Source organism: Aplidium turbinatum, chromosome 2 (assembly GCF_918807975.1).
Source record: "Aplidium turbinatum chromosome 2, kaAplTurb1.1, whole genome shotgun sequence".
NCBI classification, from domain to species: Eukaryota; Metazoa; Chordata; class Ascidiacea; order Aplousobranchia; family Polyclinidae; genus Aplidium; species Aplidium turbinatum.
In genome coordinates this window covers 2502442-2529156 of record NC_137473.1, presented here as the reverse complement: position 1 = coordinate 2529156, position 26715 = coordinate 2502442, and the positions used below count along the sequence as shown (strand labels likewise).

The 26715-nt window shown below is 37.1% G+C and overlaps 1 protein-coding gene across 1 annotated transcript; it reads left to right on the top strand.

Annotated features, from left to right (window-relative positions):
• Nucleotides 1–5886: 5886 nt before the first annotated feature.
• Nucleotides 5887–16401, top strand: LOC145765719 (uncharacterized). The gene is made up of 7 exons (XM_082577543.1): nucleotides 5887–6042; nucleotides 9260–9623; nucleotides 9775–10309; nucleotides 10574–10715; nucleotides 11052–11217; nucleotides 12914–13085; nucleotides 15849–16401. Exons 1-7 carry the CDS (start codon nucleotides 5887–5889, stop codon nucleotides 16399–16401), a joined length of 2088 nt encoding a protein of 695 aa, XP_082433669.1.
• Nucleotides 16402–26715: the final 10314 nt, after the last annotated feature.

Sequence of the window (26715 nt, the reverse complement as noted above, 5' to 3'; positions counted from 1 at the left end):
GAGCAGTTTAGTCCAATCCATGCTTCACAATGAAACTTACTTCAAATTTGAAGTATAGATTTGTGTGGTAACAAAAGCACAAAATCAAATTAAGAAATTTGTGATGAATGAATTATGTAAACTTTCCATAGCCTGAAGCAATCAGTACGACAACAGTTTGAGACGGTCTTTCAACGTAAAACAATGTTGCTTTAGCAAAAATATTAGTCAAAAAGAACTTGGTTCCATCGATGTAAATTTGTTTAGTTTTGGATCCATATTTTTAATCTTTTTCTGCATTATCGCTAAATGGCAAAAATAAAAATAAACGTATTTGTTAGAAAGTTTACTTTATGTTGATTCAGCGTTGCTAAATGTTATTCAGCAAAAAGACTTTTAAATTTATCTGAATTTGGGTTTTTATTAGTTTGAAAATTGTAGAAATAACATCGAAAATGTCCTTGTTATTTCAAAAACTTTGTTTTTTGCAAAAGTTCAAAACAAGTAGGCTGTAGTGTATAGTGCATAGGCCTACTTCTAAACTTAGTAATGTGCTCTCTGTCCCTTTGTAGATAGTCGATCAAAACAAAGTCGAAAGTTGGCTTATCGCACTTTTTAAAAGTTGTATGTTGTTGTAGGCTACCATAAACCACTGAATATATGATTTACCAACAAATATAACAATTGAAAACACGTAGTGATGTATTCGAAACAAAAAACGCAAATGAAGAAAAATCATCTTTTGTTCAAATTTATTTTAGAGTAATCTATGCAAGAACTCCAAATGCAAATACATTTGCGAAGAAGAAATCAACAATCATGCTGCTAAAAGCGAAACTCTATCTATTGCTATGCAAGAATGCTTGAATGTTTGTCATTTGATAGTTGATAAAACGTTGCTAAATGTAGCCAATCTGTTTTGGAAATAAAAATATTCTCTCCTTGATGATGTTTTAGTTGACTGAGCAGTGTAAAAGTCTGCAGTCAATCATTACTCCTAAACCTTCTCCATTGGTGTGTTCCAATCGCGCTTTTCATAATTATATTTAGGCCTATGTAATACAGTATAGGCCAATGTTAATGTTTGGAAATTTAAGGTGAGATTGATTTAGCAATAAAATAAATTCGGTAACAAATTGTGATGGCGAATAAACCAAAACTTTCCCAGCCAAAGCAATTGCATTGGTTTTTGAACATAAAGCTGATGTTAGTTTAGAGATGATATTAGCTTAGAGAAAATATTTTCTTCTCAAAATTAATTCCATCAAAAGAAAGTTTTGGCATATATCGTTTCTGGTGTTGTCGACGGATTGAGAGAAATTTAACTAAATTTATTTATGACACTCATCGAGATCAAACAAGTGCTTATTATTAGTTCATATTGATTCAACTTTGCTAAATGTTGCTTTATTGCAAGCAAACCTATGTTATTTGAATTTGGGCTTGACAAGAGTTTGAAAATAAGAGAAGTGCTATATTAAAAAAATATTATTACGTATAGAATATTAGTGCGCTACAAAAGGAAGTGAGTAGCCTACATCCATTTCAAAGATTATTGATTATAATTGAGCAAAATCTTATGTAGTTAGAGCATTGCAAGTTTTACAAGTTCATTTTGCATGTCAAGCTTTATTGCATTTGTGTGGTTTTCACATTCAAATCACTAAGAGTTCATTGTGCTCCAAATTATTCTGAAAACAGTTTCTAACTTGATGGTGCTTCAAAACTTCAACTGTAGTTGTCTACTTTGAGAACAGTGAGCTACTGCCCCGTTGGTGAAAGTTGCTTTATTGCACTTGCAGACTGCGGTAACTTCCCGGTTGAGTACGGACATGCCGACAGTAGCTAGCAAACAAAATCAAAGGGTCGATCTAAGAAAATTTCGTAATTGAGCATATGTAGGCCTATTGATAAACTGGGCGCCACAAAAAACAAAAAAAAAGTTACATTGCTGAACTAACTCCGATAAATTATGGAAACTTGATGAGGAAATACTGTAGCATCTTTGATGAAAATACTAGGATTAGGAAGAACTTCGATCATTGCATCAAACAGTTATGAAAGGATAATAAACAATAACAAAGAATAGAGTATAACTTTCTGAGTGGTAGAACCGGTGCCAAAATGTTATAGTTGGCTACAAAAGCTTTTTTTCACAAATCATTCTAAATCAAAATACTTTCAAAATGGAATGTGAACAACATACAATATTTTTGTTGCAAACAATTGAGCATAAATTAAAACTTTTCATCCATTACTCTTCAACATCAATGTTTATTGCACACTCTGGACAAACCTGCGTCACATGAATAGCACAGACAGCTTTACCACACAGTCGGCACTGGTTTTCTGAGTATTTATGTGGAAATTGGTTGCACCATACTGATTGTAAAAACCAATTAGCCTAGAAACAATTGTAACTTTGCTGGCATTGTTATAGCACAGACAAAGGAATGAATGCAATCAATATGTTCTGAAAACAGCGATGTTTGCACAGCAGCTTGAGCGTTTGTTTTACCTAACCTAATTTTATGCTGGATGTTTGTTCTAAATTATTTCTGAGGAGACTTTGTAACAATTTTATTTTGTTCAAACTGCTGTTTTGCGTGCAGAACAATAAAAAGTGAGGTTTCAAGATTACAAAACAAAGCGATGTTGACTAATCTCGATTGGGTTATTTTGCACAACTTGATGTTACTATTTCATGAAACTTTATTACGTTAGGCTGCAATTCTGCTTGCATAAAAAAAGCAAAAAAAAAACAATTCTATTCAGTGTTTGTAATTTGCAAATTTATATATTAGATAACCTATTAGCATTAGATACAATTGTAACCTCAAACTTCTTTTCGTTTCAACCCAGGCAGCAAAATCCGTCATTTTTAAATTGATTCAACGTCGACAGACGCTGAATCAACGTAAAAATGACAGATTTTGTTGTCTGGGAACCTCTGTCATTTTTGGTGAAAAAAGCAATGAAACTAAGTTTTCTGTTTTTGTGTAAACTAAAATGTACAGAGCATACTTGAGGACAAGTCACAAAAATGACAAGTTTGATATGACATAAAAGTCTTCTTTTTGACCTTCGTAAAGCCATAAAAATAAACTAAAAGTATGCAGTAAGATTATGGTTACATTCAATCTTTGTATTTATTTATTATACCAACGTTATATTTCTTTACATTTTTATATATTGTGAATCTTTACATTTTTATATTATTTATCAACCATGTTGTTTATCATAAAATTTGGAGGTTTTTTTGTTCCGTAGCCTAATTTTTTACATAGGGAAATTGTTGCTAGAAACCGATTACAAAATTGTGACAAAGTTAAGTTCTAAACCTCATGCACTTTTGTTTGCGAAAACACCATTCCCACGAGATCAACTGCATTTGTTCATAAATGCCAGTCTACTTGTCATGGTTAACTGATTTTTTTGAACAATACATTGCAACACATTTGATATCAAGCAGAGCGAAGATTTGACGTCGTAACCTATTTTCTTTCGACAACTGCTGACGCAAAATCCAGCAGTGGAGTTAATCCCTCTTAATCCCTCTTCAATTTCACGCTGATTAATTTTTTACTAGTTTTGCAGATAATTTTGGGAGTAGGGTGTCAAAAACTGCTCATAACTAAAAAACTATATTACACAAAAATGTCATTTTTTTACTAAATCAAAGATGAATAATTTTTAGGAAAAGTCATAAAATTTCAGTTAATTTGAGCCAGTAGCTTTTATGTAATCGATAAAAGTTATAGGTATGGATGGAACCCGTCCACCCGTTAGTCCGAATAGGGTTAACTTGGTCAACCCACCAGGATACGCCACTGCACATCACGTGGCGATGTCTTAAATCAAACACTTTGTCGTTCTCTTCAATTCATCAAATATTTGCCACCCCCCAAATTTTTTTTCTGGCTACGCCACTGGCTGTAGTTATTACTTCCAAAATCCCAGATCGTGGGTTCACCTCTGTTTGCCCGCCTGTATTTAGGTAGTCTAGCACTATTTGTAATGGAAATATGACTATACTGCTCAAAAGCTCGATATTGTATATCTTCGGCAATCAGATTTTGCATTGTCGATCATCAATTGGAATAACTATTTCAAATAAACGAAACCAGTAGGCCTAGATCTATGATATTTTGTTAGAGTTTAGGCTATGGAAGAAGAAATAGCCTAATGCTTCCCTTCTCTCGCTTTTTTGGAAAACGTCAACATCAAATGATGGTAAAATGTCGAAGATGTTTGAACTAGGCAGCCAGTGACGTTAGCAGAGATTATTCTGCGTTTGATTTGAAGGTGTTGCGACCGTGCCAAATTTCTTTCAACTTAACATGTAACTTATTTCGATCTCAAACACCTTTTGATGTTCGCGTTTTGTCGCTTCTACCCTTTTCTACCTTTTCTATGTTGACGTGTAGCCTATTATTTTTGCTTTGACGGTCAGAAATAAAAACAACTCAACTGAGCATACATTTGAATGAAGTGAAAGTTCTTGAAGTATGCTAAGTCATCTTTGTAAGTCATAATTTGTTTGTATTCAGAGAGTTTGACTGCGAACAATGAACATGGTAGTTCTAAATTTCTTTCAACTCAATAACTTACTTCAGTCACAAGCACGTTTTAACGTTCGCATTTGTCGCTTCTACCTTTTTCTCAACCTTTGCTTTGTTGACGAGTATTGTTTTTACTTTGATGTTCAGAAATAAAAATACTGAACTGAAATGATTTTATTAATTTAAAACTTTTTAGGGGGGAGGGGCTAGTATTTAAAAGGAAACTCCACAACGCCACATTTTTGTGTTACCTTGTTATGTTGAAGTATTTTTACATTCACCTCAGCGTCTTAATTTTTAAAGGCAAACAATGCGTCCTTCTTTCTCCTGTTTTTAACTTTTGTATCTTAATTCAAATGTGATGCAATCGCAAGTTTTGGAGCACCTTGTTGAAACCAGCCGCAGATAGAAATTGACTGTTTGATAGAGATAAAAGCATTGTAGGGTATAAACATGGTTTTGAAAAGATGAAATTTTGACCATTCTTTTTCTGTTGCTTTGACAAAGTGCAAAATAAAGTTAATAAATTTAAATTCCTTACAAATTAATAAAAAATTTTGAAGTTCAGAAAACAAAACTTTCACAATACTTGATAAACGAAAATCTTCGAGGTTTCAAGACAATTACATTTGATATACACATGGTAAGGTACTTCCCTATTTTCAACTTTACTATTAGAGAAGATCTCGCCTTTAGTAGGTCAACATTGTCGACACAATAGAGAAAACACCTAAGTCTGCACATTGCATTGATCATCGAAAAGATGGAAATGAAAGCTCAATATTTGTGCATTTCCAACATTTTGTTGTTGACTCGTAGTGTACACGCTGTTTAGTCGAAAAGCTTTTTGTTTCACAAAACAAACGTAGGCCTTCTACCCAGCAAACTTTGTACCTCGGCCCAACGTAGTGTGACAGTTGGTACAATAGTGCTCCTCTGTTGACCCAACGTATCTTGCACCATTCGTCGCAGTTGGGCCAACTTATTTTAAAATCTTTGGGCCAACGTAAAAAAATTGAGGGGTTACCATAGTTTGCCGGCAAATATTGACGTTGGCCAAACGTTCTGTACAATTGTACACCAACATTGGCAAGAACGATTTCATAATTCTAAATTTTTTTGCATTTTCATTGTCCCCTTACAATTGAAAAAGGAATATCATGAATCAAACTTAAACAATTTTTCGAAGGTATCTTCAATTAAAATATTTCAAAAGTTAGGCAAAGTAGGCAAAACTACACTACCCTTAGCCAACCCGAACAACCGTCAGCCAACGTTGGGCCGAGGAAAAATGTTTACTGGGTAGTTTGTTTATTAGTTCAACTCTATAATCCTTTGTATTATTATGGAGTCAAAGTCGATATGGAGTCCAAAAAGATTGTGGAGTCAAAGTCGATATGGAGTTCTAAAAGATTGTAGAGTCAAAGTCGATATGGAGCCAGAAAGATTGTGGAGTCAAAGTCGATATGGAGTCCAAAAAGATTGTGGAGTCAAATCTGATGTTAGTTTGATCCGAATTTACAAATCCACAGTTTAAGAAACATGTAAGACATCGTCACTAAAAACATAAAGGCACACTAGTAGATTTCGGGGGGGGGAGATGCCCCTGGCTTTACAAGTAGGCTATGCAAAACTGCCAGGAATAACCTATCGGAGGCTGTTGCAGTCCAAGGATAAAAGTTCAAACCAACAGCAACTAATCACAAAAACATGGTATGTCTATAAATAACAAAACAACTTTATTCCATATTCCGACAAAGTTTTGTGGCCAACCTCTAGTAATGAAGAGCTTATTTCCAAAACCACTTACATCCACTTTCGGTGATTTTGAGAAAACCACGAAAAACGTTTATGACAGTTTTGCTTGGTAAATGTAATGCGCTTTTGATTTCTAACGATGTATAACTACCTACTAAATTGAGACATGACGTTTGCCCAGATCTAACGAATATTGGAGGGCTTAGAATCGCCTTTTTCTAAAATTAGAAATGTGGATATAAGTGGTTTTGGAAATAAACTGGAGAATAAAAAATTGCCAGAATGAAAGAAACCAATTTTTGAAACCATTTTTCCAAGCTGACCACCACTAATTCATCACCACAATCCAAACCCATTTTAATCAAAGCAAAAAAACACAGCTATAAAGCTCAAATAGGCTACTAAGCACCGTTGGTAACTGAACAGTAGGCTGCAAGCCTACAACACTGCTTATCAGTGTTGCCAGATAGTAGATGCTTCAAACTACCAAACACATTTCAAATTTTGCCAAACTGAAAAGAGACTGACTGCCAACTCACCAAAAATATTTGCCAAAATTCTGCCAACTCAAAATTTTACTGTCAAACAACGTAAAATTCTGCCAAATTTATCGAATTTGGTAGTGAAATGTGCCAAATGGCAACACTCCTGCTTATCACGAAACGATGACAAAACAATCAGCGATATGTCACGTGATGCAATGGCTTAATATGATTGGTTAATTGTGGATACAAATGGTTTTGGAAACAAAGTGTGATGTCGCGTAAGCGGTTTTGGAAACAAACGCAATTTTTAGTGTCGAATTTGAAGCAAATAGAAAAGATTTTGGAAAGAAAGAATTTGATAGTAGGTACCTATGGTAATACTCCACCTAATGACACTCTAAACTCAATTTTGGTGAAAGTGGCGCCTAAGCGGTTTTGGAATTGGACTCTTCATGTAGAAAACCTCTCAAACGATTGTGAATGCATCAGATATTGTATTCCTCAAAATCTTTCATTAAACAAACGTGTGTATAGTTTTCCACGAGATAGCAGTAGCAATAAAGTTTGGTTAAGGGACAAAGTTGGGACAAGGCAGCACAGAACATGAATTGCAACATAAACAAACTTTGCAATGAACATAAACAAATGCAACATAAACAAACTTTGCAATGAACATAAACAAATACAACATAAACAATGATGTCCATGTCGCATTTGAAACCACTTTTGTAGTTTTTATACTTCCATCTATGTGGACTTTGTTGTTAATTAACGCATTTTTTTATTCATTTTATTGAGAGATGCGTTAGTTGAGGGTTATGCGCAAACCGCTGGTGACAGCTTTTTGATATTTTTGAGTTTTTTTTGCTTTTTTGGCAGACAGCATTAACCTTTACGTTACCTCACATAAGTTCACTTGTCGGATTTGAGTGAATTTTAGATATTTCTTTATTATTGTGATGCAATTTGTTTTGTGACGTTTAGGGAAGTTATACATGTCTCTAACGGAAGTGACGTTGTGTTCCCTTTGTGGAACATTGGCAGTTTACCGTACAAGACTTTCAGCTTTTTACTCTACTTACTTAGAACTACTTCTGTCTAGTTAGAGTTACAGAAACATTCAAATAGTTGGAAAACTATTTATCTTGTTATTTATTTGTAATTACTCACTAATGAGTGTGATAACCTTTGAAACAAGTTTTGTCACACTCCCCATGGAGGCTGCATGGCCGAGTAGTGAGAGCTCTGGTTCGACGCTTGATAGGGCGCCGGTTCGACACCGCTCAAGAGCATGTGGCTGTGTCTTTAACAAGACACTTAAAGGCGTGCCGTCGATTGCGAGTGGCGTCTCTTCGACTATGAGCAATTAGCTGCCCTGGAGAGAAATGTCTACGGTCGTTCTCATGGCTATGGCGAACTGACACCATGCAGACGGATGTTGTACTTTGTGCACTTACTTCTTGAATATTGCTACATACGTTACACTTACATCGGACTTGTGTTGCTGTGGGCCTTAGAAAGTGCTGCAGGGCTCTGAATTGAATACAATTAAATTGATAACTTTCAGTGTTAATGGAGGGTATGCTATAAAGCAGTGGTTCTCAACTTTTTGTCTTGGCGGACCACTTTTGGTGACTCAATGCTGTCGCGAACCCCTAAAGGAGATTTATCTAAAATTTTGGTATATCACGCCTCCTAATGGAATTAAATGTTTCATGAGTTTCGAAGCGACACACAGAAACATTTGCTGAACTCACTATGCACCTATGGCACACAGGATCAAAAATCAATGCTGTTTTAATTTTTTTTTTTTTATAATTTTTTAAACAAATAATAAAATGTTTGCGACTGTTGCCAACAGTTTGTCCCTTTTTTCATTTGTAATCAATACTTTGTTGTAATCACAGTCATGACAAAACTGTGAGTGCTGATTGAAATGCAAACGTTAGTCAGCAGTCTAAGCTAAACACTGATAGTTGTAAAATTACGTTTAGTCTACATTATGTTCCTACGTTCTGGTTTCCTTGCCTAGAGCGCTTCACGTTGATTGTTTTCTCAGTTCGCGTTCAGTTCTCAGTTCAGCGCTCAGTTCTCAGTTTTCTCATTGTGTGAAACAGATCTACTTTGTTCGCTTTATATTTATCGTTTTTGCTTTGTAGACACACATCGTTTCTTAGTTTTTTAAAACTCAATAAATGGATGTTACAATTTAAAAAACTAAGATGAGCAAGTTAATGAAGCCGGAATGCCTTGCTTTAAATCCAAACGCAAGCACAGCGGCAAACGAATGGAAGCACTGGAGGAAGACGTTTGAAAATTACTTGGTTTTTCTCTCCGTCCAAGACGAAGGAGAAAACCGGCGAGATGACCTGCGAATACTCACGAATTGTTTGAATTTTGAAGTCTGCGAATTCATCGAAGACTGTCAAGATTACAACGGTGCATTGAACGCTCTTCAAAACTTATTATGTGAAGCCTACGAATATTTTATTTGCGAGGCATCGTCTAGCCACTACCAAGCAACACCCAGGACAATCCTTAGACGAATTTCTTCAAAATTTAAAGCTCCTAAGCAAAGAATGTGGCTTTCAAGCCGTCGACTCGGCTCAATATCAGCAGGAAATGGTACGAGACGCATTTATCAACGGCATTTCTTCCGATACAATTCGACAACGCCTGTTGGAAAACCAAGAGCTCAGTCTAGCTGACACATACACTCAAGCAAGCACCCTTGATCGAGCGGCAAGAGACACTCGGCTATTTCATGCTTCAAGAGACCAACTACAGGTATCGGCCGTCTCATCGAACTCAAATATCCATAGCGATGAAGTTGTTGAAGGTAAGAGCAAAAACAATTCTACTATCAGTGCTGTAAGCAACGTCGCAAGATATTGCTTCTTTTGTGGGGATCCTTTATCATGAGAGGAAGAGATGTCCTGCCCGAAATGCAACTTGTTATCATTGTAATAAAGTTGGACATTTCGCTAAAGTTTGCAAAAATAAGTTTTCTCGAAGAAAATTTACCGCTTGCGTTAATTCCGACTATATGTGCGCAATTCACCCCGCACCGCGCTGTTTGTCTCATGCTTCTATGAAATCCTTCGTTAATGGCGTCGAGCTGTCGTCACTCATCGACTCTGGTAGTTCTGTTAGTTTCATCAACCAAGACACTGCTTACAAGCTAAAACTTAAAATTGAACGCAGCTATTCCAAAGTCTCTATGGCTACGCACAACTCAAAAGAAAAAGTCGTAGGTTACTGTTTCATCAATATCACTGTCGGCGGGAAATTCTACAGCAATGTAAAAGTTGGCGTTTTACAAAACTTGTGCTGCGACATCTTATTGGGAGCAGACTTCCAAAGAAATCATCGTCGAGTAATTTTTAAATACCAAGGAGGTGAACCCGATTTTGTAGTTAATCAACAAAACGACCATTGCTCGGTGATTGCTGCAATAACTGATGAAGCGTCTCTTTGCATAAACTTGACGAAAAACTGTAAGCCGATAGCTGTTAAGTCAAGACGGTAAAACGAGTCGGACAGAAAGTTTATAGACGCAGAAATTGAAAAACTCTCTTTCAAAGGTATCATCCGCCCCAGCAATTCGCCTTGGCGGGCCCAAGTTCTGGTCGTTAAAATCAAAGAAACAAATAAGAAGAGGCTATGTGTCGATTATTCACAAACAATAAATTTGTTCACAAATTTGGACGCTTATTCGCTGCCACGCATAGACGATCTAGTTCATCGGTTGTCGGTTCATAAGTTTTTCTCAACATTCGATCTCTAAAGCGCCTATCACCAAATCCCTATCGCTGAAAAGGACAAAATTTATACCGGGTTTGAGACTTCCGGAAGACTTTGGGAATTCAACAGAATTCCTTTTGGGGTAACAAACGGCGTTCCTCAGTTTCAAAGGAAAATGGATGAAATGGTAAAAATTGATAAATTGAAAAATACCTACCCTTACCTAGATAACGTTACGGTATGTGGGCGTGACAAAAGTGAACACGATGAAAATGTCTCGCGCTTTCTTCATTCAATTCAGAAAATAAATTTTACGTTAAATGAAGACAAAACAATCTCGTCGGTCAAAGAAATCTGCATTCTCGGGTATTGCGTCGGCAATGGCAAAATAAGACCGAATCCCGAACGACTACGGCCACTGCATGAATTACCTGCGCCCCAAAGTACCAAATCTCTCAAAAGAGCTCTAGGATTATTTGCCTAATATGCACGATGGGTCGTGAACTTTTCTGATAAAATTCAGAGTCTGAAAAACACTATGTCGTTTCAATTGAATCCAGAAGCGTTAAAAGACTTTGTTTCTATTAAACAAGAAATCTTTGAATCCGCATTGGCGGCCATCGACGAGATGTTACCATTTGTTGTCGAATGCGACGCGTCGGAGGTTGCAGTTTCTGCTACTCTTAAAGGCATATTCAATGAAATTTTCAAACTGGAATTAAGCATTAAAATGCGTAAACTAAACACTCAAGAATACATTTTTAAAAAAATTACCGAAAAAAAATGGTTTTCAATGGCGCAGGCAAGGCCCAAAGTCCAATGTTTCATTTATTTTTTATTTTTTTCAAAATGACCAAAAAGTGGAAACACTGCTAGAGTATACGTCATAAATGCCAAGGCTCCAGCAATACCAAAAGTCTTTTCGCTCGCTGGGTTGCAAAGTTCGGACGTGTTGCGTTCAAAGGAGTTTAGCAGGATAGTTTTACACGTCTTTTAAGTTTCTAGGATATTTCTTTGAGTAATTGTAGCAATGTTACTAGAAAGGTGAGGTACGGTAGTGTATAAATCTAGTAGCATTGCTAAAAATTAAATGTCCATAAAATCAATATTGCATCATAGTTTGACTATTGTAGAAACAATATTGCATCATAGCAAATACCATGCCTGAGTTTTGTGTTGTGCTTGGCTGTGACACGACAGCATTGCATAAAGTTAGTATGTTTGAGTTTCCCAAAGACAGTACACAAAAAAAGGAAATGGAATAAATTTGTCAACACCACAACTTGTCATTGGAGTGGACCAAAACCACACCACAGAATTTGTAGTCTGCATTTTCAAGAAGCAGACTTCAAAAATTTTCTTCAATTCCAAATGGGATATGCTAAAAGACTTGACTTTAAACCCGGTGCATGTCCATCTTAAATCTTTCCTTCTCCACCAGAAACTAGTGCAACAGTTGAAAGATCACATTTGACTTCTTCCTGGCGACCAGCTTATAGAAGACGCCAAGTTAATGAAGTAATGTTGATTTTATGGTTTATTGTATTTATTTAGAATTACAGAATTAGGTTTTGATAACCTGTACGGTACCCCAGGGCCTAATTTACAACAAGGCCATTAACCTAGTGCAGCTGTTCCCAACATGTGGGTCGCGACCCCAACTGGGGTCACCTGACAATTTGCCTGGGGTCACCTGAAGTCTTCTGAAAAGTTTAGAATTTCATTAGTTTAGAAACTTTGCCACAAGAATTTCAAGATACAATGAAAAGCGTTGTAAGTGTCGTGAATTTTGTAAAAGCTAGTGTTTTAAACAGCCGCCTATTTTCAAAAGTTTGCAGTGAATTGGATACATCCAGTAATGTTTTGTTATTTCACACTAGTGTGAGATGGTTATCCAGAGGCAAAGTTTGGAAACGTGTTTTTGATCTTCGTGATGAATTAGAAACATTTTTTAATCAAAAATCTAAACCACAGTTTGAAGCACTTTTCGGCGACAAAAACCAACTTCACAAAATTGCTTGGTGTCAAATTCGTATGTTTACTTGTCATTCTGTACATGTTTGCGCCAGCAGCAAAAAATAAAACTGAATGAATTCAATTCACTTTAGGCCTATAACATCATTAAAAACAGAGTGAAACGGTTCACCAGGCATTTGATAATTTAAGTAACTTGCGTTCTTCTGGTGACTATAGGCTACTAGGTTACCAGAAGACCGCAACCTAGTATGGTAGCCTATAGTCACCAGAAGAACGCAAGTTACTTTAATTATAACATCATTATTGTATGCGTGGTTTATACAGTTGTCAATTTTTAGGTGCTTTAGGTTACTATAAATTTTTTGTGTCATATTGGAGAATTTTTGAATCTTGGTTTCCAATACGAAGAGGAAGATAGTACGGTGGTTGAAGAAGTAAGTGATGATGAAGAAGAAAGTACGCTAGAACCTAAACCCTATCGTTTTGAGCCTGAGTACACAGCGGCAGAGATCAATCAGCTTTACCTTGCTGATGTGACTGACGTTTCTCAGCAGGAGGATCGAGTGGGAAACACTGATTGGTAAGCAAATTTAGATATTTGACATCATATACTGCATTCGTTTAGCTTTACTTAACATAAAATAATTAAATCACCGACCGTACCAGGATAAGTGCTCAGCTTTGCATTGCATTTTCCTATGGGTTTGTAAGGCCTTGAACCTACAACACGTTGAAAACAACTTTACAAATGCAACTGAAATTATAAGAAAATGAAATCTTAACGCTCTTAAGTTTACCTTGCCTAATACTAATTATATTGCAAAGTTGAATTTTCCCGTCCCGGTAGCCTATGCAATGAATTATTATTTACTAGGGCAATTATTCTTTGGCTTAAAAATTGAAACTTTTGACATTAAAATTTGTTTTGACAAATTTTGAAGTATGAAGACCTCAAGTAGTTAAATTACGCATCATTGTACAAAATGCTGTACAACACAGCTGCAGCAAAACGACCTATCAAAAATTTATTCACCTAATGGCTTATGATTCACAATAAGTAAACAATGGGCCATTTACACCAGTATAAAGTAAGCTAAAAAGGCAAATGTGATCCCATACTTGATTCAAGTGTTGGGTATGAGAAGATAGGTACTCATTGTACTAAGCCTTTGGCACTAAGGAAAGTAAGGTGGCCAGTTCCTTTCTCTCGGCCGCCTTTCCTGCAGCAATTATGCCTACCCAATTTATTACACCCTAGCTAGATGTGAGCGATGCTTTCAACAACCAGCTTAAGGTGGGAGTCGAACCAGGTTTGGTTGGTTTTGAATCTTTATCCTCGGACTAACAAAGCCTTGATAGGTTATTCCTGGTAGTTTCGCATACTTGTACATGTAGAGGGTCTGCTACTATTCGGTGAGTCCAATTCTTATCCGTTACACCATCCCTCTGCGCCAAAGTAGGCTACAAGGTGTAAAATGAAAAAAATTCACTGACAGTGCAACCTCTACCACACCACGACAATGCAGTTTGTAAATAATTTTGACTTTGTGAACAATTTTTGATCTAACGCTACAATTTTGATGAATTTTTTTGACAAGTGAAAAAGTAATCACCCTAATTATTACCAATTTTATATCAACAGGTGTTCATGTTGTCACTGTGTGGCAATGGATGAGCAACATCAAGCTTTGTGCTACTGTGAGATAGATACAGCACAGATGAAAGACATGCTAGATGGACAATTGGACATGCATGATTACATTTACTCTGCTTGTTTGTTAATATATGGCGCTGTTGAAACAAAATAAATTGACTTGACTTGCTAATTGCTGTCGCCTTATTTGTTTCCAAGTTATCAATTCGTTCAGTAAAAATAAAGTAAAAAAGATTTTTTTTAGGTTAAATTAAAATGGCCTTAGTAATATGTAAGTCTGCACCTAGTGAAAAATGCACTAAACTATGAAAAGCAATTCACTGTCCTGTTAAATCTACATAAAATCGCTCATTTTGTTGGTCCAAGAAATGTAGTCTATGTGATCAGACGAGCGTGAATTTACACAGCAGCCTATATAGATTTGGTAGGTTGTGTAAAATCATGTGTATGCCATTTCTTTGAATGCAATATTTGAACTAGACAAAACATTATTTCATTCTCCAAGTATAAAAACCACCGCTTGTAATCATAGAACCTCAGGTTAATGAGAGAATACCATACAGTTAAATCGCCCGCAGTAAGAAATATTGCTCGATCAGCTTTTATGACGTAGGCTGTACAGTCGCACGCTTCGCTGCTCACGCAAATTCCCGTTTTGACAGCTCGGACAAAACCACGCGCGCAATGGTGGTCAGACCGCAATGGGGCAAAATTTTATTGAAAATCGTTTTATGGTAGCCTATTAAACACAAAGAACATGGAAAGTCGCCAAGTCAGGTTTTTCCTTTAATACCCCTTTAACCAAGCAGGAAGACCAGTTGCTTTTATGTCAAGGACTTTTCAAGGGAGCGAACGGCATTATCCTGCCGTAGAAAAAGAAGCTACTGCAATCATAGAGGCCGTTCGCAAATGGGAGCATTTTCTGGCTAGACAGCATTTCACCTTGGTCACAGACCAAAAGTCGGTAGCATTTATGTTCAACAGCAGGAGACGTACAAAAGTTAAAAATAATAAAATACAGTGTTGGCGTCTCGAACTCGCATTATTTTCGTTCAAAGTGCAATAGAGACCCGGAAAGGACAATGCCGGACCTGATACATTAACTAGAGCCCATTGCGCGTCTACCGCCAGTTACAATCTAAACGAAATTTATCAGAACCTTTGCCACCCTGGTGTGAGGAACGTTTCCCACTTCGTACGGTCCAAAAACTTTTCAATGGATGACATAAAAAGGGTGTGTAGTAACTGCAGAATATGCACAGAATTAAAACCAAGATTTTTTACACAGCAGCAAGGCACTCTTGTTAAAGCTACTTGCCCCTTCGAACGCATAGCGATTGACTTTAAAGGACCATTACCATCCAGTAGTCGCAATGTGTATTTGCTCGTAATAGTGGATGAATTTTCACGTTTTCCGTTCTGTTATCCGTGTTCAAACATGTGCACCGAAACGGTGGTTAAGTGTCTTGATAATCTATTTTCTTTGTGTGGTTTCCCTAGTTGTGTACACACTGATAACGGGGGAAGCTTCGTGTCTAGAGAATTCAAAAGTTACCTAACTAGCAGAGGCATTGCCACCAGTCGCTCTTCCATTTATCATCCCCTCGGGAACTCGCAAGTCGAGCGCTACAATGGTATTATTTGGTAAGCGATACGTTTGGCATTGAAATCTCGTAATCTACCTCCTAGTCGTTGGGAAACTGTGCTAACCGTTGTGCTGCATTCTGTACGGACGTTGTTGTGTACTGCAACTAATGCTACACCGCACGAGTTATTCTTTCGTTTCGACCGGCGATCTCCAACTGGGTTATCACTGCCGTCTTGGCTGCTGAAACCCTGGCCCGTGTTACTGCGCAATTTTGTGGGTTCGAAGAACGATGATCTGGTTCGGCGGGTCGAACTAACCGATGCCAATCCTATATATGCAACTGTAAGATCTTCAGATGGAAGAGAATCCAATGTATCGCTAAGAGACCTAGCGCCGTGCCCGGACGACTCTCCCGATCAATCCCTTTGCCCTGAACCATTCGTCACGGAGAATTCCCGAGTGGAAGCTGAGGAGTTTTCTAAATCAGTTTCGGATGTTGGCAATGACCCGAATAACATTGGACTCGATACTTCTGATGCTAGCGCAAGAAGCTTCGATTCAGACTGTGACAACGTAAACCCAAACATCAGACGTTCCAAGCGAACTAACAAAGGCGTCCCACCACTACGATATAGCGATTCCGTTACGTTTTAGGAAGGAAGAATGTTGTAAAATATGTTGTAAAATTACGTTTAGTCTACATATGTTCCTACGTTCTGGTTTCTTTGCTTGGAGCGCTTTACGTTGATTGTTTTCTCAGTTCGCGTTCCCAGCTCACTCAGTCTAGTTTTCATAAGATCTTTTCTTACAATGTTCGGTTATAGGGACGTTTTGTTACTTTAAGTTCTGATTGTGTGAAACAGATCTACTTTGTTCGTTTTATATTTATGGTTTGTATTTTGCAGGTGTAGCCTACTTCGTTTCTTAGTTTTTTAAAACTCAATAAATGGATGTTACACTAGCAAAGTTAACATAGAAATCAGTTCCAGACGAGGGTAGAGTGACAAGGCTACTATTTCATTCGCAAACAAACAACTACTTGCTGCTAAATGCTTCAGCATGCATATTACGGATATGCGTTGCTCAGGATTGGCGACTATCTCCGAAAGTGACGTAATCAGAAACAAAGCGCAGTTTGCATGTGATGACACTACAACTGCAGCAATGGTTTGCTCATAGTTGCGAAACTGCCTCTACAAGTATGCGGAACTGCCAGGATTAAGCTCTGCTAGAAGCTTTTCCAGTCCGAGGATAAAGATTCTATCAATCAATCAATAGTTGATGACAAGAAGTCCAGACACAAACGAATCCTCCACCAACCTCCACTATGGTCTCATGCACCACTTTCAACATCTTCACCTCATCCGATGCTTTAATAACCGCTGCTATGGTCTTCTCCAGTGTCTTCTCGATCACCTTCTTCTTGTTCTAGTCATCTGCGGAACGTTTCAATAAGAAGCTGCAAGTTTGTCGTGATAATAGAGCGACTAGGCGTGGAATCGAACCCAAATCATGGTGTTTATGAAACACAACATTCTACAATTGTTATCGTCACCTGAAGTTACTTTCCGTAACATTTTGTTAGAATCGGAACTTATAAAGTTCAAACAACCGAAGTACAAACTCGATATGTAATAATATCTTCATACTCAGAAATGCTCCTCCTCCTCACCATTAAAGCGTCTCCAGTGCTTGAGATTTTGGTTTCTCTTCATCCAATTGATCTGATTAAATCATCAACTTATCATCATAATCAATTCAATACAAATTAAATAATCAGCTTCTACTACAAACCACACCCTGGTTGAGGATTTGTGTCTGAAATGTTCTATTCATCGTTTCACCTCGCCGTCCACTTGCTGTGACCACCAGTAACCGGCACAACCGGTGCAGGTTCCGAGCTGGTAGTTCAAAGGCTTCCGGTTCAATGCCGACCAAAAGCGACTGAGACGTTTTACAATCAAGAAAGTTACAAATATTAAATTGCGCTTAAACTTTCCCAAACAAAAACGACGATTTGTTTGATCTGGACTGCTGTTGCAATGATAACACAATTTTCAAACTAGATGAGCTCACTTTTCAATTCGATGTTGACCATAGATATACTTGCGACGTCATCTGTTCGCTACTTGTTGTCAAGGTTTTTCTGTTTTGTTGACTATTTTATTGATTAAAAGTTACATCCCAGACAACCATTTTATCTAGCCCAGATTTCGTAAGGATCCATACCCGATCTGGTCAGATCTGGTAAAATTCTGGACCAGGTAAAGTGGCTGTTTGGGATATTACCAACTCTCTTCATTTTACTTTTGGTGACATGATCCATACATTCCTTGGAAAAGTTTCAGTACAAAAGCCTGCTTGGTGTCGCTAGCGAGCCACATTGGTAATAGTGATCGGGAAAGTGAAATCTTCTTGCGTTTGAAGAAATAGCGATCTTCTTGCGTTTGCTGCCGCTGCAGGTCACATTGTTATATCCAGGCACAGTAACCAATAGATTATGTGTTCATCGAGCATTGTTATCACTAGGGCAACCAAAAGTCAATAAAGTCAAAATTTTTCTGCCTTGTTCAAAGTTTATAAAACGTCTAGAAACTAAATTTCAGGTTGACACGAAGAGAGGTTTCAAAGTTATTAAGTCAAAAAAAAGTCAAATTTTTTGGTTAGGTCAAAATTTGGTGCTCTTTCACAAGACGCCCTGTTGGTCAACCGGACAAAATGATGACGTCATAAAACGTCACACACCATGGAATGGACTATTATGAAGGAGGAAATGCGGGGTGGATATGCAATGAAACACACCAGAAGGAAATTGTCTCCCATTTACTGATTTGTTTTTCAATTTAAACAAATTTGCTATCGTTGAAAAGCACAAGCATAGATCTAACCAACTAAGTTAATACCAAGTCCCAAAATACTACTAGCTCCATCTGGTGGCCACCTAAACTTGACTAAATTCAAACCATTATCAAAAGTTCATTTGCAATGATAAAAACATTAAACGACAGCCAATTAAAAGAACATGTTACTGTTTATTGAAGTGCTAACTTTCATTGTTATACCTTATTTAATATATGAGCAATCGTTGTTCAAAGACAGCCCCCCAACGAAGCTTTTGCCCAATGCATTTCAATGGCGAATCGATCGTCATCCAGTTCACGCCCTGCGTGATCAATGGCGAATCGATCGTCTTCCAGTTCAAGCCCTGCGTGATCACGATAATTATTCGTCTCCCATTTATTCATTTCTTGCTCAATTTCAACAGATTTGCTATCGTTGAAAAGCACAAGCATAGATCTAACCAACTAAATTAATACCAAGTCCCAAAATACTATTAGCTCCATCTGGTGGCCACCTAAACTTGACCAAATTCAAACCATTATCAAAAGTTTATTTGCAATGATAAAAACATTAAACGACAGCCAATTAAAAGAACATGTTGCTGTTTATTGAAGTGCTAACTTTCATTTTTATATCTTATTCAATATGCGCGCAATCGTTGTTCGAAGACAGCCCCCCAACGAAGCTTTTGCCCAATGCATTTCAATGGCGAATCGATCGTCTTCCAGTTCACGCCCTGCGTGATCACGATAATTAATTGTCTTCCATTTATTCATTTCTTGCTCAATTTCAACAGATTTGCTATTGTTGAAAAGCACAAGCATAGATCTAACCAACTAAGTTAATACCAAGTCCCAAAATACACTAGCTCCATCTGGTGGCCACCTAAACTTGACCAAATTCAAACCATTATTAAAAATTTATTTGCAATGATAAAAACATTAAACGACAACCAATTAAAAGAACATGTTATTGTTTATTGAAGTGCTAACTTTCATTTTTATATCTTATTCAATATGCGCGCAATCGTTATTCGAAGACAGCCCCCAACGAAGCTTTTGCCCAATGCATTTCAATGGCGAATCGATCGTCTTCCAGTTCACGCCCTGCGTGATCAATGGCGAATCGATCGTCTTCCAGTTCACGCCTTGCGTGATCACGATAATTATTCGTCTCCCATTTATTCATTTCTTGCTCAATTTTAAAAGATTTGCTATCGTTGAAAAGCACAAGCATAGATCTAACCAACTAAATTAATACCAAGTCCCAAAATACTACTAGCTTTATCTGGTGGCTACCTAAACTTGACCAATTTCAAACCATTATCAAAAGTTTATTTGCAATGATAAAAACATTAAACGACAGCCAATTAAAAGAACATGTTGCTGTTTATTGAAGTTTTAACTTTCATTTTTATATCTTATTCAATATGCGCGCAATCGTTATTCGAAGACAGCCCCCCAACGAAGCTTTTGCCCAATGCATTTCAATGGCGAATCGATCGTCCTCCAGTTCACGCCCTGCGTGATCACGATAATTAATTGTCTCCCATTTATTCATTTCTTGCTCAATTTCAACAGATTTGCTATCGTTGAAAAGCACAAGCATAGATCTAACCAACTAAGTTAATACCAAGTCCCAAAATACTACTAGCTTAGAGAATGCTTCGTCGTAATGGTACCGCGGCGGGACAGGGCTACACTGGAGGCTGAAATTCTACGCCACATCGCACCAGAAACAGAGATTCATTTCGATGAATGGGGTGGATACTCCAACTTGTCTAGTGAGTGTTTCTTGTAGTTCTATTTTAAAATGACATACACTAACATGTAAACACTTAACGTAGATTATGTTAAACATTAAATGGATTGGATGAAGTACATAAAGTGCATGTAGATTACACATTTGTGTAGACTAGGTGTACTGTGAGTAAAAATGTGTAGGGGAGATGTGGCACCTATGGGACGAATATGACATTATTTCTAATAAACGTTATTTTAAAGCAAATCATGAACTAAAGCAATTTTATTGCAAAGTTTAGTCATTGTTTCATAACATGAAATCAAAACAGTGATGACTGTAGGCTAATATTCTTTATTGTTTTGTTTTTTTCATTATTAAAAAGTGTCAGATAACTGTCCCATAGGTTGCTTACATACATGATCAATGGGACAAGGGGCTATGTCCCAGGGGACACTTTGCTAGATACATCAATTGATTGTCAAGGGTATGATGGAATGAAAGAGACTCAAGAGAAAAAGAAGCAGAACTTGTTTTCTTGGTATTCATCAATAAATAGACCCGCTTTTCTTTTCAGACATGATGAAATAAGACACTTTAAAGGTTCAATGAATTAAAATCTAAAAAGGTAGCCTATATACTTTTGCCATGATCTATAGCAAAGTGTAGTGTAATAAGGCTTTTCAAGATTGTACAAAATAAAGCAGTAGCTCTTATCTACATCCCTAGTGAAAAATACTTTTTAAGTGAAAAAAATTCCTTTCAGCCTTAAAATAACGTAGGAATATGTCCCAAAAGTGATTGCTTGCACAGCCCATTGGTCATTCAAACACCAGTTTGTGTTTAGCTTGTCTGAAGACATATTACAGTACAATATGTACTTTTCTGTTGTGATAGCATCAGATCCAACCATATGGCTTAAACTGTCATGCCAGGTCCCACTTGATACAACTTATTCATAGTGTAAAAACTGTTAACAACAGTTAACCATTTAAAGTTACTTTGGGAGCAGAAAAAACAATCAACTGACCTCGCCACTTAACTGCACAGCTCCTTTTCAAAAAGCACGATGGCTCATGTCAAAAGAATTATGCATCCATTAAAAATAAATTTACCAATTTAACATGTTTTTGTTATTTCTATTTGGAAACCGTTGCAGCAAGCATTTTACGCTGAAATTTATTTAAAGTTGCTTTCGTATTTTTTTAGATCTTGGATATCGCCACCAAACGGTCAACAATCACCATCATTATGTTTCGGCCACAGGGGTTCACGAGCCACATTGAAAACCTGTGGCTGAATTGTAAACGGAAATTTAAAAGAATGGGTGGCACCACAAGGCACATGATACCTGGGTATCTTGATGAATTTATGTGGCGACATCAGTTTCCACGGGGACGACATTTTCCTGAAGTTCTATGCGCCATAAGGGAGTCCTACCCCTTACTGTAGCCGCCACATCGTCCATTTGCCAAAAAAAAACAGCCCTTTTCAGGGCTACCTAATGATAAAAAAGAGTTGCTGCCCACATACTTTGTGATATTTATTCTATAACAAACAAATTAGGCTAACAAAAGTGCAATGTCAGATGAAACAAAATAACTTTTTTAACTTACGTTTGTAACATGATTTTTGTGTGTCAACGTTTAAAATTTGGACCTATGAATCATTTTGTTTACACACACGGATGCCTTTGGGAAAATGACTTCGTGTGGTAATGAAAGAACACGAGAATGCAAGCCCAAGTCATTTCCTTACGGTTTCGTTACTTTCCTTTGATCCATATTTAAGCCTAGGTTTATTAGGCTTAGCCTATCTGTTGTGAAAAAATTTCTTGGCTAAGCATTGAACAAAATATAAGGATCCGCACCCACTGTCTCGCTGGTTGTTGTTGCTTTTTATTATTTGCAGAGGTTTCTCCATCCAAATAGGAACAATTTTCTGGCTCCTGCACTTGGAGCTGACATCACTTGCTTCCTCAACCGAGCTTTTCCAGTTGATGTCGACTGAGGGCCGAGTGACAAAAATTCTCCTACGACCTCACAAAGGATCAAAGTTCTACACCGCTCCAGAGCACACATCGTTTTCTTATTGATCAGTGTTTGTTACATTACTTGATTCGGACAAGCCATTACACCACCAATTAGGCTATTTGTGTGCCTGATCCTAATCCTTTTTATGACTTTAGCATTTTTTCATTATAAATGGGAGACAATTAATCGTCGCGATCACGCAATGTGAATCCAGAAAGACGATCGATTTGTCATTGAAATGCATTGTGCAAAAGCTTCGTTGGGGGGCTGTCTTCGAACAACGATTGCTCATATATTAAATAAGATATAAAAATGAAAGTTAGCTCTTCAATAAACAGTTACATGTTCTTTTAATTGGTTGTCATTTAATGTTTTTATCATTGCAAATAAACTTTTGATAATGGTTTGAATTTGGTCAAGTTTAGGTGGCCACCAGATGGAGCTAGTAGTATTTTGGGACTTGGTATTAACTTAGTTGGTTAGATCTATGCTTGTGCTTTTCAACGATTGCAAATATGTTGAAATTGAGCAAGAAATGAATAAATGGGAGACAATTAATTATCGTGAACATGCAGGGCTTGAACTGGAAGACGATCGATTCGCCATTGATCACGCAGGGCGTGAACTGGAAGACGATCGATTCGCCATTGAAATGCATTGGGCAAAAGCTTCGTTGGGGGGCTGTCTTCGAACAACGATTGCTCATATATTAAATAAGATATAAAAATGAAAGTTAGCACTTCAATAAACAGCAACATGTTCTTTTAATTGGCTGTAGTTTAATGTTTTTATCATTGCAAATAAACTTTTGATAATGGTTTGAATTTGGTCAAGTTTAGGTGGCCACCAGATAGAGCTAGTAGTATTTTGGGACTTGGTATTAGATTAGTTGGTTAGATCTATGCTTGTGCTTTTCAACGATAGCAAATCTGTTGAAATTGAGCAAGAAATGAATAAATGGGAAACAATTAATTATCGTGATCACGCAGGGCGTGAACTGGAAGACGATCGATTCGCCATTGAAATGCATTGGGCAAAAGCTTCGTTGGGGTGTTGTATCCGAACAACGATTGCGCGCATATTGAATAAGATATAAAAATGAAAGTTAACACTTCAATCAACAGTAACATGTTCTTTTATTTGGCTGTCGTTTAATATTCTTATCATTTAAAATAAACTTTTGATAATGGTTTGAACTTGGTCAAGTTTAGGTGGCCACCAGATAAAGCCAGTAGTATTTTGGGACGTGGTATTAACTTAGTTGGTTAGATCTATGCTTGTGCTTTGCAACGATAGCAAATCTGTTGAAATTGAGCAAGAAATGAATAAATGGAAGACAATTAATTATCGTGAACATGCAGGGCTTGAACTGGAAGACGATCGATTCGCCATTGATCACGCAGGGCGTGAACTGGAAGACGATCGATTCGCCATTGAAATGCATTGGGCAAAAGCTTCGTTGGGGGGCTGTCTTCGAACAACGATTGCGCGCATATTGAATAAGATATAAAAATGAAAGTTAGCCCTTCAATAAACAATAACATGTTCTTTTAATTGGCTGTCGTTTAATGTTTTTATTATTGCAAATAAACTTTTGATATTGGTTTGAATTTGGTCAAGTTTAGGTGGCCACCAGATAGAGCTAGTAGTATTTTGGGACTTGGTACTAACTTAGTTGGTTAGATCTATGCTTGTGCTTTTTAACAATAGCAAATCTGTTGAAATTGAGGAAGAAATGAATAAATAGGAGACAATTAATTATCGTGATCACGCAGGGCGTGAACTGGAAGACGATCGATTCGCCATTGAAATGCATTGGGCAAAAGCTTCGTTGGGGGGCTGTCTTCGAACAACGATTGCGCGCATATTGAATAAGATATAAAAATGAAAGGTAGCCCTTCAATAAACAGCAACATGTTCTTTTAATTGGCTGTAGTTTATTGTTTTTTTCATTGCAAATAAACTTTTGATAATGGTTTAAATTTGGTCAAGTTTAGGTGGCCACCAGATAAAGCTAGTAGTATTTTGGGACTTGGTATTAACTTAGTTGGTTAGATCTATGCTTGTGCTTTTCAACGATAGCAAATCTGTTGAAATTGAGCAAGAAATGAATAAATGGGAGACAATTAATTATCGTGAACATGCAGGGCTTGAACTGGAAGACGATCGATTCGTCATTGATCACGCAGGGCGTGAACTGGAAGACGATCGATTCGCCATTGAAATGCATTGGGCAAAAGCTCCGTTGGGGGGCTGTCTTCGAACAACGATTGCTCATATATTAAATAAGATATAAAAATGAAAGTTAGCACTTCAATAAACAGCAACATGTTCTTTTAATTGGCTGTCGTTTAATGTTTGTATTATTGCAAACAAACTTTTGATAATGGTTTGAATTTGGTCAAGTTTAGGTAGCCACCAGATAAAGCTAGTAGTATTTTTGGACTTGGTATTAACTTAGTTGGTTAGATCTATGCTTGTGCTTTTCAACGATAGCAAATCTTTTGAAATTGAGCAAGAAATGAATAAATGGGAGACGAATAATTATCGTGATCACGCAGGGCGTGAACTGGAAGACGATCGATTCGCCATTGAAATGCATTGGGCAAAAGCTTCGTTGGGGGGCTGTCTTCGAACAACGATTGCGCGCATATTGAATAAGATATAAAAATGAAAGTTAGCCCTTCAATAAACAGTAACATGTTCTTTTAATTGGCTGTCGTTTAATGTTTTTATTATAACAAACAAACTTTTGATAATGGTTTGAATTTGGTCAAGTTTAGGTGGCCACAAGATGGAGCTAGTAGTATTTTGGGACTTAGTATTAACTTAGTTGGTTAGATCTATGCTTGTGCTTTTCAACAATAGCAAATCTGTTGAAATTGAGGAAGAAATGAATAAATGGGAGACAATTAATTATCGTGATCACGCAGGGCGTGAACTGGAAGACGATCGATTCGCCATTGAAATGCATTGGGCAAAAGCTTCGTTGGGGGGCTGTCTTCGAACAACGATTGCGCGCATATTGAATAAGATATAAAAATGAAAGTTAGCCCTTCAATAAACAGCAACATGTTCTTTTAATTGGCTGTAGTTTATTGTTTTTATCATTGCAAACAAACTTTTGATAATGGTTTGAATTTGGTCAAGTTTAGGTGGCCACCAGATAAAGCTAGTAGTATTTTGGGACTTGGTATTAACTTAGTTGGTTAGATCTATGCTTGTGCTTTTCAACGATAGCAAATCTGTTGAAATTGAGCAAGAAATGAATAAATGGGAGACAATTAATTATCGTGAACATGCAGGGCTTGAACTGGAAGACGATCGATTCGCCATTGAAATGCATTGGGCAAAAGCTTCGTTGGGGGGCTGTCTTCGAACAACGATTGCTCATATAATAAATAAGATATAAAAATGAAAGTTAGCACTTCAATAAACAGCAACAAGTTCTTTTAATTGGCTGTCGTTTAATGTTTTTATTATTGCAAATAAATTTTTGATATTGGTTTGAATTTGGTCAAGTTTAGGTGGCCACCAGATGAAGCTAGTAGTATTTTGGGACTTGGTATTAACTTAGTTGGTTAGATCTATGCTTGTGCTTTTCAACAATAGCAAATCTGTTGAAATTGAGGAAGAAATGAATAAATGGGAGACAATTAATTATCGTGATCACGCAGGGCGTGAACTGGAAGACGATCGATTCGCCATTGAAATGCATTGGGCAAAAGCTTCGTTGGGGGGCTGTCTTCGAACAACGATTGCGCGCATATTGAATAAGATATAAAAATGAAAGTTAGCCCTTCAATAAACAGCAACATGTTCTTTTAATTGGCTGTCGTTTAATGTTTTTATCATTGCAAATAAACTTTTGATAATGGTTTGAATTTGGTCAAGTTTAGGCGGCCACCAGATGGAGCTAGTAGCATTTTGGGACTTAGTATTAACTTAGTTGGTTAGATCTATGCTTGTGCTTTTCAACAATAGCAAATCTGTTGAAATTGAGGAAGAAATGAATAAATGGGAGACAATTAATTATCGTGATCACGCAGGGCGTGAACTGGAAGACGATCGATTCGCCATTGAAATGCATTGGGCAAAAGCTTCGTTGGGGGGCTGTCTTCGAACAACGATTGCGCGCATATTGAATAAGATATAAAAATGAAAGTTAGCCCTTCAATAAACAGCAACATGTTCTTTTAATTGGCTGTAGTTTAATGTTTTTATCATTGCAAATAAACTTTTGATAATGGTTTGAATTTGGTCAAGTTTAGGTGGCCACCAGATAAAGCTAGTAGTATTTTGGGACTTGGTATCAACTTAGTTGGTTAGATCTATGCTTGTGCTTTTCAACGAT

What these genes read in the sequence shown, in the direction of transcription:
- LOC145765719 (XM_082577543.1), top strand. Translation starts at nt 5,887, where the DNA reads ATGGAGTCAAAGTCGATATGGAGTCCAAAAAGATTGTGGAGTCAAAGT. An exon ending in TAGCGATGAAGTTGTTGAAG is followed by an intron (nt 9,624 to 9,774) that starts GTAAGAGCAAAA and finishes ATTTCGCTAAAG; the next exon opens with TTTGCAAAAATAAGTTTTCT. An exon ending in CGAGTGGGAAACACTGATTG is followed by an intron (nt 13,086 to 15,848) that starts GTAAGCAAATTT and finishes TCTACCTCCTAG; the next exon opens with TCGTTGGGAAACTGTGCTAA.